This window comes from Pangasianodon hypophthalmus, chromosome 20 (assembly GCF_027358585.1).
Source record: "Pangasianodon hypophthalmus isolate fPanHyp1 chromosome 20, fPanHyp1.pri, whole genome shotgun sequence".
Lineage (NCBI taxonomy): Eukaryota > Metazoa > Chordata > Actinopteri > Siluriformes > Pangasiidae > Pangasianodon > Pangasianodon hypophthalmus.
Genome location: NC_069729.1, coordinates 1486764 through 1499982, shown reverse-complemented (window position 1 = coordinate 1499982; position 13219 = coordinate 1486764). Strand labels below are relative to the sequence as shown.

General features: G+C 36.9%; 1 protein-coding gene across 2 annotated transcripts; it reads left to right on the top strand.

Moving 5' to 3' along the window:
* The first annotated feature begins 359 nt into the window (after positions 1 to 359).
* On the top strand, positions 360 to 12858 carry LOC113539606 (inter-alpha-trypsin inhibitor heavy chain H3). 2 transcript variants are annotated; one of them, XM_053227140.1, is made up of 22 exons: positions 360 to 549; positions 1545 to 1708; positions 2655 to 2759; positions 2970 to 3132; positions 3561 to 3677; positions 3770 to 3898; positions 4085 to 4201; positions 5106 to 5274; positions 5653 to 5763; positions 6173 to 6354; positions 6448 to 6627; positions 6883 to 7010; positions 7099 to 7313; positions 9343 to 9429; positions 10104 to 10145; positions 10291 to 10332; positions 10825 to 10923; positions 11003 to 11092; positions 11540 to 11708; positions 12081 to 12229; positions 12442 to 12517; positions 12605 to 12858. In XM_053227140.1, the coding sequence occupies exons 1-22, from the start codon at positions 466 to 468 to the stop codon at positions 12717 to 12719; spliced, it is 2733 nt and encodes a 910-aa protein (XP_053083115.1). In that variant the 5' UTR covers positions 360 to 465; the 3' UTR covers positions 12720 to 12858. The 2 variants fall into 2 exon arrangements, with proteins under 2 accessions (XP_053083115.1, XP_026791277.3); XM_026935476.3 differs by lacking the exon at positions 10104 to 10145.
* The last annotated feature ends 361 nt before the right edge of the window (positions 12859 to 13219 follow it).

Here is a 13219-nt window from a genome sequence, read left to right as displayed (position 1 = left end):
GATATCAGAGTTTTTGCCTGGGCATCTGGGAACGATGCAGTTTGCTGGACAAATGAGTTCAAAGAGTTAAGTTCCAATTATGTATCTTTAATCATTATAATTGTACTCTACATTCCCATTCCCATTTAAATTACCATGTACATCCTAAAGTGACAATTGATGTACCCTTGAATGGTAAACTTTATCATCATTTTTTCTGAGGCCAGTTAAAACGACATCATGTTGTCAAAATAAAGATCCGAAAGTATTAAAAGTTCTGAAATCAGACCATTTTTCGTCTTTCACAATCAGAATGGTACCACAGATTTGATGCATCGTGCAACCCTAGTCGTAAGTAAACAGTATTGTGGCTGTTTGTGCCGTGGCGTAAGGTCACAAGAACAGACTGTGTGGAGCCACTGGCAAAGGCAGTAACCACAAGGTTCGTCTAAAAGTTAATGTGCATTCGTAAGAGCAGAGAGCTATATGGTCACCATGGAGCGAGCTACAATCCTACTAACTGTCTTTGGAGCTTTACTTCTTTGTGTCACCTCATTGCCAGCCAAGAAGGTAAGAAGCGAACCCAAGTTCCATTGGTCATCTGCTTGTACAGTCATTCTTCAGCGATAGGAAACAACACTTACAACAAAATAAAAACTGTAATTTCCACTAGCTTATTTACCAAAAAAGATTCTCAAATGATCCTTCATTAAAGCCGTACTGTGTTTTTTTTTTTTTTAACCAAGTCTGAATAAGTGAACATTTCATTATTACTTCTGTTATAATCCTCATATAAAGAAGTTTGAAAAAATAGTTAAACATGAGAAGGAGGTTTACTGAAACTAACAAGTAATTCAATACCTTTTATAGCTTAAGACGATTTAGTTAACCGTGCTTATGTGAGGCTGTGCTCATGATGACATTTTACAATTTTATTCTGCCATTTCCTGCCTTGGCACTAATAAAGAATCATTTAGGATTTGTTTGCAGTTGGTCATAAATACAAATCACTTTTCTTCAAATTTTGGTTTTAAGAATCCGTCTGAAACGGCCATGAATAGAGACTTTATATTTAACTGAAATATCTAACAAACTACTTTTATTTTCTTATAAATCTATTTTGTCATATGCGTGTCTGTTCTTTAAAAATAATATTCAAGTACTTCACAGTGAAATTGTCACAGAGTTCATCAGATAATAATTAAAACAGAACTAAAGGCAGTGCTACATGCAGTCTGACATCATCTCGCCACTAATCCCCTGGTGATACTCCACATTATTACCATACTCTTACAAATCTGAGAATGTGAGAAAATATAAAACATATACAAAACTATAAACATGTACAAGTAGTTGAGCAAGCCTGGGGTGAAGGTCCACTCTCACTCGGGAGGTTATTTTTGTTTGAGTTGTTCTGTATGTTTTGGAGAGGTTACTGGAACTGACAGAGTGTGTAACTTTACTATAGCCAAAAATGCAACACAGTGCTTGTGTAGCTATAAAGACAGAAATGATTCTGTGTGAAAAAAACTACATATTTAACAACATGTTTTCCCTTAACGCAGGAACAAGATGTTAACATCTACAGCTTCCACATAAATTCTACTGTAAACAGCCGCTACGCCTTCACCGTCATCACAAGCCGTGTGGCGAACAGACTCAATGAGTCCAAAGAGGTTCACTTCCAGGTCAAGATCCCAAAAAATGCTTTCATCAGCAAATTCAGGATGTAAGTCAATAAAAATATTTACACAAAGGTCATTTCTACAAGTGACCAGAGGTGCACATCATAAAGCTCTACAAAATCATTTTCTAGAAGAAAAGTGGGGAAAAAATCCCAGTAATGCTTCATTAATATTATAAAATTAGTATTAATGAAACTGTTTGGCTCAGTGTGCAGAAACATAAAAAGTCCAGAAATATAGAATCTAAGCACAACATAGAATTACACACAGCGTGGTGAGATTTCACACAGCATGGTGTGTAGCCCTTGTGTTCTCACTTGCGCACTGAGTCGAAAGAAATGCAAGTTTATGGAACTTTCTGTAACTTCTGTAAAACTTCTCAAAAAAGGTTATTAGGAAATAAACACTGGCTCAATCGACACACACGTACAACATGCCCTCCAAAGGAATACATAAGAATGGCGTTTATGTAAACAACATACAAACTACAGTTACATTTACAGCATTTACCAGATGGCCTTATCCAGAATGATGCACAGCAATGCTTCGTAGTATCTATCAAAAACATAGCCAGAGTTTTTGTGAACATAGTTCACTAGAACACTAGGACGAGGTTATTAAAGCGTGAAAGTCACAGTTCATACATAAAATCCACCTAGCAGATACAGGATCAGCACACAAAGCTCTTGCCTCAGAATAACAAAGGAACATTTGGCGTTAGACACCATAGTGTTGAAAAGCAGAAAGCAGGTGCACAAACTAAAACGTAGAAGAGTTTGACTTCTGGTGTTCAGGTGAGGCACTGTGAGTAGCCAGTGACATGCAAATTATGTCAAGGATTTTTTTATTTTAATGATAATGATAGGCCTAAATTAAACAAAATTAAATCACAATGCTCCTTAAGACACAAGAATCTTGAATTATGGTTTAACTGCATGGAACAACAGTGAATCATGACAACGAAAATCTGTCTAAACATCTTCTGATCAGGACCATAGAGGGAAAGACGTATGATGGAGTTGTGAAGCAGAAAGAAGAAGCACAGCAACAGTACAGTCAAGCAGTATCTCGAGGAGAAAGTGCCGGGCTTGTCAGGTACCACAGAGACGGAAAAAAAACAATTACACACCTGTATTATTCCAGCCTGTTGACATAATATGGTTTATATTTCACATTATTTCAAAGTAGATTAAAAAATTTATTCAAGTCATGAATTCATGTCTCTAACCGGCTTAATGAACTCGCATAAACTCTAATTACTATACAACTGGCATAAGCATTGATGATGCTCGTTATGGGCTTCAGCTCAGTAGGAAGGACTCTGGAGGAGTTTAAAACCTCAGTGACAGTGGCGGCTTTCAGTAAGGTGACCTTTGAACTCACCTACGAGGAGCTGCTAAAGCGACGACTTGGCAAATACGAGTTACGAATCAATGCCCAACCAATGCAGCCTGTGGCAGATTTCAAGGTGATGTAAGACCTAAACGACATAGAACGACTTGTTCCACATTCAAATTGATCATGTCTTATCTCAGTTCAATTTACTACAAATTAAACTATAGTGAGATTTAAAGCAACCACCTGTGATATTTCAGCTATTTATGTTGAATGCAATGAATAATTCCTCAAAATAAGCTGATTTCTAACACTTTACTGCTAATTTGAACATGGAACCAGTCATTTTTAATAAACCATTTTAAAATTAATGAAGTAATGATGATTGGACAGATTTTACAATGAAATTAATACTTTAACAAATACGTATGTTTGTGATTCAAACACATTTAATCCAATAAATGAAGATTTTTTTTCCTTTTTACAGCTAACCCTCAAAGTGATTAGACTGATCAGCTAAAAATAAATCTGTATTACTTAATATGTTTGTGTCTCCACTAGATTGATGTCTACATTAATGAGCATCCAGGTATTTCCTTCCTGGAGGTAAAAGGAGGGCTGAAAACTCAAGAGCTGTCCAGTGCTGTAATCAGTACTCTAGCTGCATCTACCAAAGAGGTGAGAATTAAATGTTGTGCTTAAAGTTAGTGAATGTGTATTGGCAACACATAGCTAATTAAATTAATGTACCTACTCATTTGTATGTGCAGGCATGGGTGAACTTTTACCCCACTCGCGAGCAGCAAACAAAGTGTGAAGGTTGTGGAGAAAATGGACTAAACGGAGACCTGCTCATAGAGTATGATGTGAAGAGACCAAACCAAAATGGAGAACTGCAGGTTTAAAAAACCTCAGAAATTGACAATCCTAAATGACAACTGAACATATGAAACTACTGAACATTAAAAATTATTAGGATTTACTGTGACATTATGACAGGTTTTTATATGATTGTGGATGTAATGCACAGCATTTGTGATGTGAGTGCTTCTTACTTTAATTATTTTGTCTTTGCCCATTTCTAGGCATCAAACGGCTATTTCGTCCACTACTTTGCACCTACAGATGTTCAGCAAATCCCAAAAAATGTGGTCTTTCTCATCGACCGAAGCGGTTCTATGAAAGGCAGAAAAATTCATCAGGTACAAAGTAAAAACTTATAAGCAAATCCATTAAGTTAGTAATAATATAAATAATAATGCTGGGGGAATATCTATCACCCAGATATATGCATTTAAGGAGCTAGAACAAAAAAAGACACTGTCTTTTACACGGTGACAGGTACATGGCTCAATGTTTAAATAGATTCCAGTCAAAAAACTCAGAGATTTAATGCCACAATCCAAAACACATACCAAAAATCAATGAAATATGAAACCAAACTAACCCCAGCAGATATAGTCCAAAGTATACAGTCCAAGGTCAGTTTACAGCAATATACACAAAAGGTTGTCAAAACTGGTTCACTGCTGACAGATGAACTGGCAGGACAGGTGGGGAGTGTGTGACCTACGCATTTATACATAAGTAGCACTAAAGCAAGTTAGCTAATGCTGCTGTATCAGTGAACATGTACACCGTTGGACAAACCATAAAATCATCAGCTAGCAAGTGAAAGCTACGGTGTGTTGCCTCATGTGTGTCTCATGTTGTGGTTGCACATACACTGGCCTAAAATGTCATAGCGAACATAGTATAGCCCGAAAGCATGGCACGCTAACAGAGAGATGACCTTGTTATGCAATAATATATATATAAAGTTTTAGGGACCCTATTTTTAGTACACATTTTGTTATAGATGCTTATTTCATGACTTCTGCATTATTAAGTCAGACCACTTTTCAAACAGAAAACTGAATAATGAAGGCAAAAAAAAAAGCTTGTCACACCAAATATTGACTTTGTTTAGCTAATTACTGTTTACTGCTCTTTATAGTATTTTCTTATGTAGAAACATAAGAAATGTGCCTAAGAGTCAACAGATATATGTATCCAGAATTGCTAATAAGGGTTTTTTTTTGGTTTGTTTTTGCTTTTTTATGTTAGACTCGTTTGGCAATGCTGAAGATTTTGGGAGATCTGGCTGGAGATGACTACTTTGGCCTGATCACTTTTGACAGTTCTGTACATGACTGGAAACCTGAACTTCTCCAAGCCACAGAGACAAATGTGCAGATGGCAAAGTCCTTTGTGAGAGAAATTGATGCTCGTGGAGGTAAAAAGGTGTACAACATTAAACAGAATTTAAGTCATAGTGAGCCACAATTTGGTCAAAAATTCATAGTGTCTCAGAGATTTGAAGTCTGTGTACAATGCTAGGAATAATTAGGCTATATCATCAACCTAGTAATGCATTTCATTCTTAATTTATACCTAAAATATGGTTCAAGTGCGTAAGTCTACAATGATATTTAATTTGTTCTGAATGAAAGAATGTGGTCTGTAATACTGTATGCACATATTTGAAATATAACTGCTATTCCTTATTTCATTTAATTGATAAAAGACTGAATTAATTAATTAATTAATTTAAAAAACTGAGGAAATGTGTCTATTAAATGATTAATTTGATACATTCATACTTCCCCCTCAGGCACAAACATCAATGAAGCCGTGCTAAAAGGGGTGGAAATGATCAAAAGCCACCCACGACTGGGCTCTGCCTCCATCCTCATCCTGCTGACTGATGGAGACCCCACTTCAGGCACACACGCGCGCACACACACACACACACACACACACACACACACACACACACACACACACACACACACACTGTAGCCATGTCTAAACTGCATGACCTTTTAGAGATTTTTTTTACTTGGCATTTACACACTGTTAGATATTGACTCTCTACTCACCAGTTAAATATTTTAATCTTGTTTAAGTTGCAAAAGAACAGCGTTTAATTTGTTAACGGCAATCTGCAGTATAAAGGGAAATGGCCATGTGCTTTCAGTCAGATCTGCTACATGCAATAGCAATGGTGAACAGTTAAACAGAAAGTTAGTGAAATGAAAACATTTGCTGGATTAAAATTAGTTAATCACATTCTTTGAATATTTCTGTGCAGTCTATGTTTTCTGTGTTTCTAACTGCTTGGTGTTCCGCAGGTGAAACAAACACAGAGAGAATTCAGGAAAATGTCAAAAAGGCCATTGGTGGTAAATTTCCACTTTACTGCCTGGGGTTTGGATTTGACGTAAACTTTGATTTCTTGGAGAAAATGGCTCTGGAAAATGACGGAGTTGCTCGCAGGATCTATGAGGACTCAGATGCTGACCTCCAGCTACAGGTATGACACACTGTGCTAGTAATTTTCAGGTATGTCCATTTACACACTGGATGTTGGCAGATATTCAACTCCATTTCACGCTTTCACGCTTAGGGGTTCTATGAGGAAGTAGCCACACCGCTCTTAACTGATGTCCAACTGAACTATATCGGAGCAGCAAATCTCACCCAGACCAGTTTCAGGCAGTATTATAACGGCTCAGAGATCGTGGTAGCTGGGCAAATCACAGACAACAGCCTGGAGACTTTCCAAACTGAGGTCATCGCAATCTCAGTAAGATCAGCACTGCTCTTACAGTTCTGTTCTTCAACTCCAGTTTCCTGTAAATCTGTTGCTTGTCAAATTGAATTCAAGACAAAGAAAAACTACAAATGCTGTAGCCTTCCCCAGCCTGCTTCTGAGAATCCTGAGTGTACTGCTGAATCAAACTGAGTCTTTATCTGTATAAGCAGAGCATCTCTTTTAGAGCTTTGATCAAAATGAAAGGGTTTGTCTTCTTTTCTTTACATTTCCCACTTTTACTTGCAGAAAAACACAAATGTAACATATCAGGACTCCGTGTCGACAAAAGACGTCGCTGATGTTTTACCACAGCATGAAAACTTTATCCAGAGACTGTGGGCTTATCTTACAGTGAAACAGTTCCTGGGGAAAGAGTGAGTGTTCAGCCCATTTTACTATTTATATAAGGAAATAACATTCTGACTTTACAGCATGTTGTGATATTAACATTAAATGCCTCAGAGTGACGCTTAAAGGAGAGGAGAAAGAAGCAGCAAGGAAAAAAGCTCTGGATCTCTCTCTGAAGTATGAATTTGTGACTCCACTCACCTCCATGGTGGTCACTAAGCCGCAGGAAGAGGAGACACAGGTTGCTCATAAACCCAAAGAAGGGGAAGAGCCACCCACACATTCTGGCAGGACAAGGGTTCCATCTTATTCTGCACGACAGCCAGCAGGTTATAAAACTCTAAAATTCAGTTGCATTTTAGATTGTACAGTGGGCCCAAAGCGTATTTGTTCACTAAAGCCAAACTTACATATGTATGAATTTCACTGCATTAAAAAGCAACATTTCAAACCAAGTGGCATTGATTTCAAAGAAAGGTACCACAAGCACACAGATTGCTACATTTAAATATATAATAAATAATAGATATACTGGTCATTTATAGTATAAGAGTTTATAAGAGTTTATAGTACTCTTCGTTCATTTCGGTTGGAAACTGTTATGTTTGGTTTCTCCACACAAACATCTACCATCAGTTCCAATGAAGTTAAATTTAGATTCATCTTATTTTCAGATGAATCTAAATTTAACTTCATTGGAACTGATGGTAGATGTTTGTGTGGAGAAACCAAACATAACAGTTTCCAACCGAAATGAACGAAGAGTACTATAAAGCCCAGAGGTGGCTGAGGCTGTCTTTCCTACTGCTCGTGTTCACTGATGGCATCAATAACTCAGAAGTAGACAGATGACTTTTGGATGCAAACTTACAGAAAACAGTGAAAAATTATTCAAGCGACAGAAGTGGATTTTTCAGCAGGATAATGAAGCACAACAGCCGCCTTTTGAAAAAACTTCCCAGTGCCCTGAACTAAACCCTATAGAGCATCTGTGGGATGCAATGGAGAAGAAACATGCAGATTGTTGATGTTCTAGTCTGGATAAATCAAATGTTTTATTGGTTGAATCTTCCTCCACAACTGTTACAGAAACTGGCTGATTCCAGGCCCAGATGTTAAATACTAAAACACTGCAACTGTGATCTTTAATGAAGCTGCTACTGAGTGTCCAAGTAGTTTTTATCTAATTATGACCAGTATATCTATTGTTTTTATATTTTTAAAATATAACAGTCTATTTTTGGGGAAATGCTTTGCTTGAAAAGTGTGCTTGTGGTATATTTCTTTCAAATAAATGCCACTTGGTTTGGCATGTTGTTTTCTAATGCAGTGAAATTCATACATTTGTAAATGGAGGATAAACTTTACTCACTTGTGGCATGAGTGCTTGCTGAATTGTTTTCTCAGACAGCTTACGCATGTCCTACTTAAGATCACTGGATAAAACCAGTTCAGATGCTCTAAAAGGTGTCACAGCATTATTTAATTGCATTAAAGTGGACACAGGTGTTGATGGAGGGCAACAGCCAACAGCCACGAACAGGGAAAAACTAGTTGATATATGGGAATTAAGAACTAGTACCTTGTTCCTGAAAATTATAACCGTTGAATTGAATTAAAATAGCAAACACATCTGCTGTGCAGGATGAAGTATAGTTAAAAACAGTGAATTGTTTGATTTAAATGGTTTGAGTTAAAGGTTCATCTCTAGGTGGCTTTATGACAGTGCTGGGATTCAAACTCAGCCTTCAGGTCACTATCACAGAAGAAAGAGACAGAGAGAAAAAAAAGAGAGGCTGATGAGGGAACAGCTATAACAGAAGTGATAACAGGAACTTGGCAAACTGGAAAAAGAGGATATAAGAGGAAAGAAACACTTTAGGAGGTGCTGTTGTAGGAAAATAATCACCTTTGGGGTGGTAACAGTACCTCCAGTTCAACACACCACCATGTCTCTCCTCATTTTATTTTAAACCTTATACACGGAGTGTTTTATTATCTACATATGCCGTAATATCATCATCTTAATATTTGTAAATGCCCCAATGATGTGGTGATAGTTTTATCTCAAATATTAAAAGTTTTTTGTTCTGCATTGGACAATTATGTTAGCTCTTTTCATGGCAAGCGGGTGTTTCGCTGCATTTTAAAATTCATCCACAGATTAGCTTTCCGATGTTGTTTGTCCATTTTTCCATCTGTAGACTTGCTTAAAGTATCACAGCATGCAGGAGGTCATGTGGTACAGGCACTCTTTTGAAGAATGTTTGTGCAGCACTACATCACATTCATGTGTATAATCTCCAAACATGACAACAGCAAAGCTTTTTAATGATTTGTTGATCTTGTATTTGAAAGTGCATAAAAGAAGACCGCACTTTTCCAGTGTATCGTATAGACAACGGGGGTTAAGTCAAGTTGCTCAACCAGAACCAGCTTTGTCAGGTACGACGTCCATAAATATACTTTATCTATTTTATTTGAACAGAACATTTACTATTTCTTCAACATGAATCAATAAAGAGTCAGATATTTTTTTTATATCCACTGTATCTTAAAACTTTGTTTAAAGTATATTAACATTTGCTTTACCAGTTTAATACTGTAAATACATTTATATCAAAACAATTCTTTAGACTATCGCTCTGTCGTATTAGATATAAATGTAAAATGTGCTTCCTGCAAACCCTAAACTTCCAGTCACTGATAAACTAAAGAACCTAGCCATGAGTATTATTTGCATGGTTTTTTTTTTGAGTCTGTCTATATCACTAATTAGACTTATTAATAACAAGTGATTATTTCTTTGACTGTGTCTTTAGCTGTATAGCTTCAATATCAGGATGACAGAATGGAATGGAACAGATTTGTAAACTAGCAAAACTTTTCAGGTCAAACAGGAGACCTAGCAAAAAATAAAAACCTCCATGTCATTACAGATTAACATTATTTAAATTTTAAATAAATATTACATCATTATTTAAATTTGGATGATGACCAGTCAAATAGGGTATAACAAGCAAATAAAGTACATCAGATTCCACCACTATTAACAGGATTTAAATTACTACGTGGGGCGTGTGTGTGTGTGTGTGTGTGTGTGTGTGTGTGACTATAAGTGAAGCAAAGATATAAAAAGGCAAGATGTCCGGTTTATCAAGGTATATATAGAGTGTGAACTCTCATCCATTCAGTATATACATAAAGAATAAATAATTATACAGCAATTGTATGTTTAAATTTTTTTTCTGTCCAAAAGTCATTTTTTCCCTCAATAACTACTTCTTTCCTTGCTTTATAAAAAAGGCTGGATGGACACTTCATTAAGAAAATTTGCAGTTCAGTCAGGTATGCATGTAAATATTTTGTATAATTTTATGGCCTGTGCTATTTAAGCTGTCTAAAAGACATTTTCATGGTGATATGCAAGAAGATGTTACGCAATTACACTGACAACATTTTATATCGGATATTGGAAATGAGTTTATAAAATCTGCACATGAATAACTGGATAAACAATAAGCTAACATTAAACAGAGCTGCAAAAGGGATGCTTTTTGAGTCAACTGTGCACGCACAACCACAGTGAATAAGGAGGCCCAATCATTCAGCCAATCACTGGGCCTCCTGAATGACTCCTGATTGACTGTGCAGATTTTATAAAATCATTAGATCATAATCATAAGAAATTACATTTTAGGGAAAAGTTAAGACTTTTCGTCTTATGATTAGCAAAGAGTTTTAGGTTGGACTTTCTGGATGCATGCAAGACAGTTCTTTTTCTGTGTCTAGTAGATGTTCAGATTATGGTAATACATTTGATTGCCTGTTTTATATCAGAAATCACCCTGCTGTCTCCGGTTGTCTCCCTGTTGTCTCCGGTTGCCATGCCAACACAGGCTGAGCAACCCAAAAAGACTCCCACCACTCTCCCTCCAGGTACAGTTACAGCCGTCAGAGCCGTCTGCATCTAGAGCAGTATATCATCATTCTTCTCTAATCATTCTCTCTCTCGCAGTGAGGTTCTTGATCTCTGCACAGCCGAAACCAATCTGTTACAACGCACCTGTAGGCCATAAACTCCGCCTCCTTTTGGACACCTCATCAGGTAAAAGAAAAACTTTATTTTATATTGCTAATGTCACAGTACGCTTTTATACTGTTTTAGTTTTAGTTACAAACTCTGATTGGAAGCAGCTGGTTTGATGTAACAATTTTGTACTGAATCTTGAAACTAAACTGTTTATTTTTCCTCCTTTTCAGTGTTAAATATTTTGTAGACACTAAATAAAAATATCACCGAACTCATTTTTTCACAGTTTTTTTACTCCCTTTGCTTGCACTTTGTTAGAAATCCTGTATAATGCGATATCTGTTGTATATTTCATGAAGTATTTTTTTAAAGACTATATAATGATTGTGTTCCATGCATCAATGTGGACAATTACCATGAATGAACGTAAAACTATCTTAACAGCAGAGGCATATTAAACCTGTTAATTGCTATACCATTGTTTGTTCAAACTATCATTGTCTTCTCTCTCTCTCTCTCCAGATCTCTCTATGAATGGTGAACTCTCAGAGAAAGGCTTTCAGCTGATCGCTGTACATTACAAAACAGCAAAGCTTCTCGTGAGCCCTACTGAAAGTGTCTATTCTGATGGAGAGAACAATGTGAAGCTTATTTGGGGGCAGTCTGCGGCCAACAGACTCGAGTTAGACAGGTAAAGATTCTACAGCAGTGTCAAATACTAAGCATGCAGGGTGTTTTGTTTAGAGGTGTAAAGTGTGGTAGTTGGGAAATTTTTTATTTTATATACATATGTATGGAGGGTGCCAAAAGTTTTGGAGTTGAGTATGTTAAGGCAGTTCTAAAAATCACATTGTGTCACCCTCATTACCAAAAGGCAGTGTCAAGTCACAAGAACTATTAGGGAAAGAGAGGTTACAACCAGAAAAATAGAAATGAGTACTGTACAAAAAAAAACAACAAACTGGGCAGCGCAGGGAATGTCACTGAAAACAGTATGTGAATGTTGGGAAACAGGAAAGGAATGATGTGGGAAATCCAACTGGGTGATTTTGCCTCTCCACAGTGTGTCAGTATTTCTGAGGGACAATGAATTAGACGTCACCATGGGATCTGTGCGTGTTGTTTTTCTCCTCCACAAGAAAGACGGGGAGGTTTTTCTGTGGCCTTCTATTCGTCATCAACCAAAGAAGGCTAAAACACAGGGCATTCTGGGTAAGAGAACTAAAGCATGGTGTAAACGCAAGGTTAGCTCTAATACAGTAGTACTACATTGTACATGGAGAAAGGATGGTACAAATACTGCAGCTTTAGTGTTGAATTTAATAATTCTGCTCTAACATAGCAACACTAGACACCAAATAAAATCAGACTTGCTCCTGTGACAGTACTGATGGCGGCTTAATAATTTATATTTGATATTCAAGAAAAAACTGATCTTCAATATGAGGAGTTACCAGGATCAAAAATTAAAATCATGGATCAGGAAGTGATGGCACACTTGTAAGTACATGCAATAAACTTAATCCTTAATGTATAGTACTTTCTTACTGATATTCTTTAAGCTAAACTGCATGTGTTTCATTATAGGAGCTCTGCCTTCGACTACGGACTTCCTGCAGTTCCTACTGTGGAATGCTGGCTTGTACCATTCCAGTCTGCTCTGCAGGGGGAGCTTTCTGACTTCACTGTCTCTCAGCTGTAGAACTGTGTGATAGACGGAGTATCCCTAATTTGTAATAATAATCATTTCTCTCCTCACAATGCAGATGTTAAGGATGCTCTGTTGAAATGAGATCTCTACAGATGAAGTGTAATAAAAGTATAAAGAGGAAACTAACAAATGTTGTCAGAATGCACTCTCAGGGGTCTGCAGTGCATCTAACGATTTTCTACAGTGTCTGATTTATCACCACAGAAATGTTTTGGAGGTAAAAAAAAAAAAATGGGCATGAATACAAGCAAGCAATGTAATCTGGAACTGGTGGAATAAAACATTAAATGCCAGCTGTTGTGTGAAGGGGAGAGCTAACCAGTGGGTGGGAACTGGCTGAATGAGCAAATTGAGAGAAAAATGGGGCATGACAGAAGTGTGGAGGATAACCTTTATGTTCTGGAGAAGACCCATATGCAGGACTTCATTGTGATGTGCAGCTATAAAAGAAATTTCACTGGAACAGCAATACAGATTCTGATGGAAACAAA